Source organism: Guillardia theta (assembly GCF_000315625.1).
Source record: "Guillardia theta CCMP2712 unplaced genomic scaffold GUITHscaffold_538, whole genome shotgun sequence".
In the NCBI taxonomy this organism is placed as follows: Eukaryota; class Cryptophyceae; order Pyrenomonadales; family Geminigeraceae; genus Guillardia; species Guillardia theta.
The window spans coordinates 1,614-4,730 of NW_005434171.1; the positions used below are offsets into that span (position 1 = coordinate 1,614).

At 55.5% G+C, this 3,117-nt stretch overlaps 1 protein-coding gene across 1 annotated transcript; it reads left to right on the plus strand.

The window, feature by feature from the left end:
- Positions 1-2,142: 2,142 nt before the first annotated feature.
- GUITHDRAFT_122896 (hypothetical protein) lies at positions 2,143-3,079 on the plus strand (the record flags this gene model as incomplete). The annotated part of the gene is made up of 1 exon (XM_005817821.1): positions 2,143-3,079. A coding segment is annotated over one exon (937 nt), but the record flags the coding sequence as incomplete, so codon positions are not given.
- Between the last annotated feature and the right edge of the window lie 38 nt (positions 3,080-3,117).

Here is a 3,117-nt window from a genome sequence, read left to right on the forward strand (position 1 = left end):
CACAGGTATTCAGTTAACACAAGAGGACCAACACCTTCTTCCACTCTTCCGTGTGAGACGCTGTCATCGGTTACCTGACGCCGCGCGTCGACCCGAGACGAAGAGACAAGTTGGTTCGTGCCGAGCATCGTTTGTCCCAAGAGTCATCGTGTGCTGATCAGAGGATCTCAGCTGCTCCCGGCTCTGATCTCATTACTGCTCCTTGGGTCACTGAGCACTCGCTCACACAATGTATAACTCAAGATCTTGAATGTTTGATCGATCAGAGTTCGTTTCACTCTACTGCGTCTCACAACATTCAGTAACGAGGAGAACAGTCACATAGGCTAGTGTAGCCGTTCTCTTTGGTTGCCGGGTCAGTTAACCCCACGTCTCTTGGTACTAACTTTAGTCTATTTCAAACCTAAATTCAGTTGAGTCAAGAAGGAAAAGTCAGGTGGGCAATTTGGTCAAATGAGTCAAATGATATATGGCTGCAGTAGTACTATAGTAGGCCTCTTGTCTTGCATGTCGGGTTGTGCTGGAGGAGCTGAGAGACACCCAGAGGTCTTGCTCACGGGGGGGCGATGAGGCGGAGGAGCTGAGAGCATGTGGTCATGAAGCTGGCCGGGCTGTAGTGACGTCTAGTCATCATGGATGGAGATGAAGCTTGTTGCTAGGGGATCACTCGAGCGCTCTTAGACGCATGACCGTGACACGAGCAGCCTCGGTGAAGCCTCCAGCTGACAACCCTTGGTCTTGACCCCTCCCAGGTCTGCTCCGAGGCCCTCGCCAGCTGACCCCTGGACTCAAGGGTGGATCGAGCTCAGGAGTACCGGTAGTCAGCCGAGACTATCAGAGCTCATACAGCACCCCCGGGCCCGGGCCCGGCGGCCCGGGGTCACAGTGTAGTCAGATCGGACGGTGTAGATAGAGCAGTGAGCTTGTAGGCTGGCTCGCGAGGCTGCTCTGAGCAAGAGGCTCAGTGAGACGGCGGGGAGGTATGGCGATGTGGAGACGAGGAGGAGAGTCAGTCCGGGTTCTTGGCCACACGGCCCTCGACCTTCGCAGTAGATGACTGAGTTAGTCAATCCTCTCAACGGTTTTCATCGTCAGCAGTCCGCCTCGGATCCGTTGCTCATTCAGCGTCCACCCCTTACGCTGACTAGGGGAAACCTGGGGCTTCTGGGGGTGGGGTAGGGCAGTGCAAAATACATCAACAGGTGGGGTAGGCTGGTGTCGCTCACCCGTACCTGATAGGCGGAAACCATGGGATTGAAGAGGGTGGTATACGACTAGGGTAGGGATCCATGTAGAGGGGTGGTTGGGCGGGAAACATGGCAGGAGGATGAAGGGGAGAGCGGGAGGAGAGAGGGAGAGAGGATGGAAGGAGCTTGAGGGAGGGTGACGACAAGCTTGTCTTGTCGCTCGTGTGTGAGAGATGTCTTGTAACTGCTGCAGAGAGAAAGAGAAGAGGAGAAGAGGAGAGGAGAGGAGAGGAGAAGATAGAAGAGGATAGGATAGAAGAGGAGAGAATAGGAGAGGAGAACAGAGGAGAGAAGTTTAGTGAAATAAAGAGGAGAGGAGGAGAGGAGCGAAAAGGAGAGGAGATGATAGATGAGGAGAGGAGAGGAGAGGAGAGGAGAGGAGAGGAGAGGAGAGGAGAGAAGTTTAGTGAAATAGAGAGAAAAGGAGAGAAGAGTAGCGAAGAGAAGAGAAGTTTGGTGAAATCAAAAGAAGAATAGGAGAGAATAGGAGAAGAGAGGAGAGCAAAGCAGAAGAGGGAAGGGAAAGGAAGGGAAGAGAACACAAGAGAAGTTAAGGGAAACAAAAGAAGTGGAGAGAAGAGAACAAAGGAGTGAAGAGAAGAGAAAAATGGAGAGGAGAGAAGAGGAGAGGAGATGAATGGAGAGGAATGAATAAAAAGGGAAGCGAAGGGAAGCGAACAAAACAGCAGAGAAGAGAAGAATCGAAAGAGCAAAGCAAAGAAGAGGGGAGGGGAGAGGAGAGGGGAGAAGAACGACAGGAGGAGCGGGAACAGGAGAGTTAAGAGAGAACGAGAGATGAGGAGAGCAGAGCCCAGAGCAACTCTCGATGACATGACGCTTGTGACAGGCGTTGAGATCTGTTGGGCCTTGTCCCCTCCTGCTAGTCTGGTACGGCATGGGGAAGGATGTACAGAGAGAGATCCTAGAGCTTGAGCGTGAGCTCTTGACCTTGAGAGTCAAGAATGAAGTGCTGCTCGCCCACACCTCCGCTCTCGCTCAAATTAGCCATCCCACGGCTGATCCACCAGCTAGTGCCCAGCAGACGACCAGCTGGACTATCCCCGACGACATCAGCTCTGACCTCAAGAAGCTCTTTCAGACCCCTCGAGACTCAAAGGAATACAAAACGATTCTCAACAACCTCCGCATGGCTCTCGGCGTCGACGCGTCGGCCCTCAGCCCTGACAAGCTCTCGTACGACGACTACGAGGTCAGAGTCGCAAGAGAGTGGGAGCTCGAGCGCAAGGCCAGCAGCCTCGGCGACCTCAACATCCTCCGAGTCATGGCGGAGTGCATCCCCGGCGGGAGCGCGGCGAGTCCTCTTGCGGGGCTACAGGGGATGACGGAGAGCGCTCTATCGGCTCTATGGCAGACGGCGATAGGGAGGAGGCTCGAGGAGGCGCTGAGGAGGCCGGCGGAGGCAGGAGGGCGGGCGGGAGGAGACAGTCCGACGTCGCACAACAGCAAGTTTGCGGTGAATGAGTCGGACGGTACAGGCAGCGGGGAGGTACGCGAGGCCGTGTACGGGAAGATCGAGGAGTACTACGGGGGGCTGATGGAGCGGATCGGGCTACCTCAGACGGAGCTGATGAAGGCGATAGAGGAGGAGCACTGCAAGGGCAAGGACGCAGAGGAAGCGTTCACGACGAGCAACTACAACATCACGACGACAGCCAAGGAGGAGTGGCTCAACGTGACAGACCCGGAGAGGAGGCGGAGGCTGTCGGACGGGACGCGGGTGATCCGAGGGATGGAGGAGCTGAAGGGGCTGGACACGGCGATCAAGGCGGGGCTACAGGAGGCGGAGCTGATCGCGCTGCAGCTCTACACAGGTACGAGAGAGATAGCGAGAGAGGGAGAAGGAGCGTGG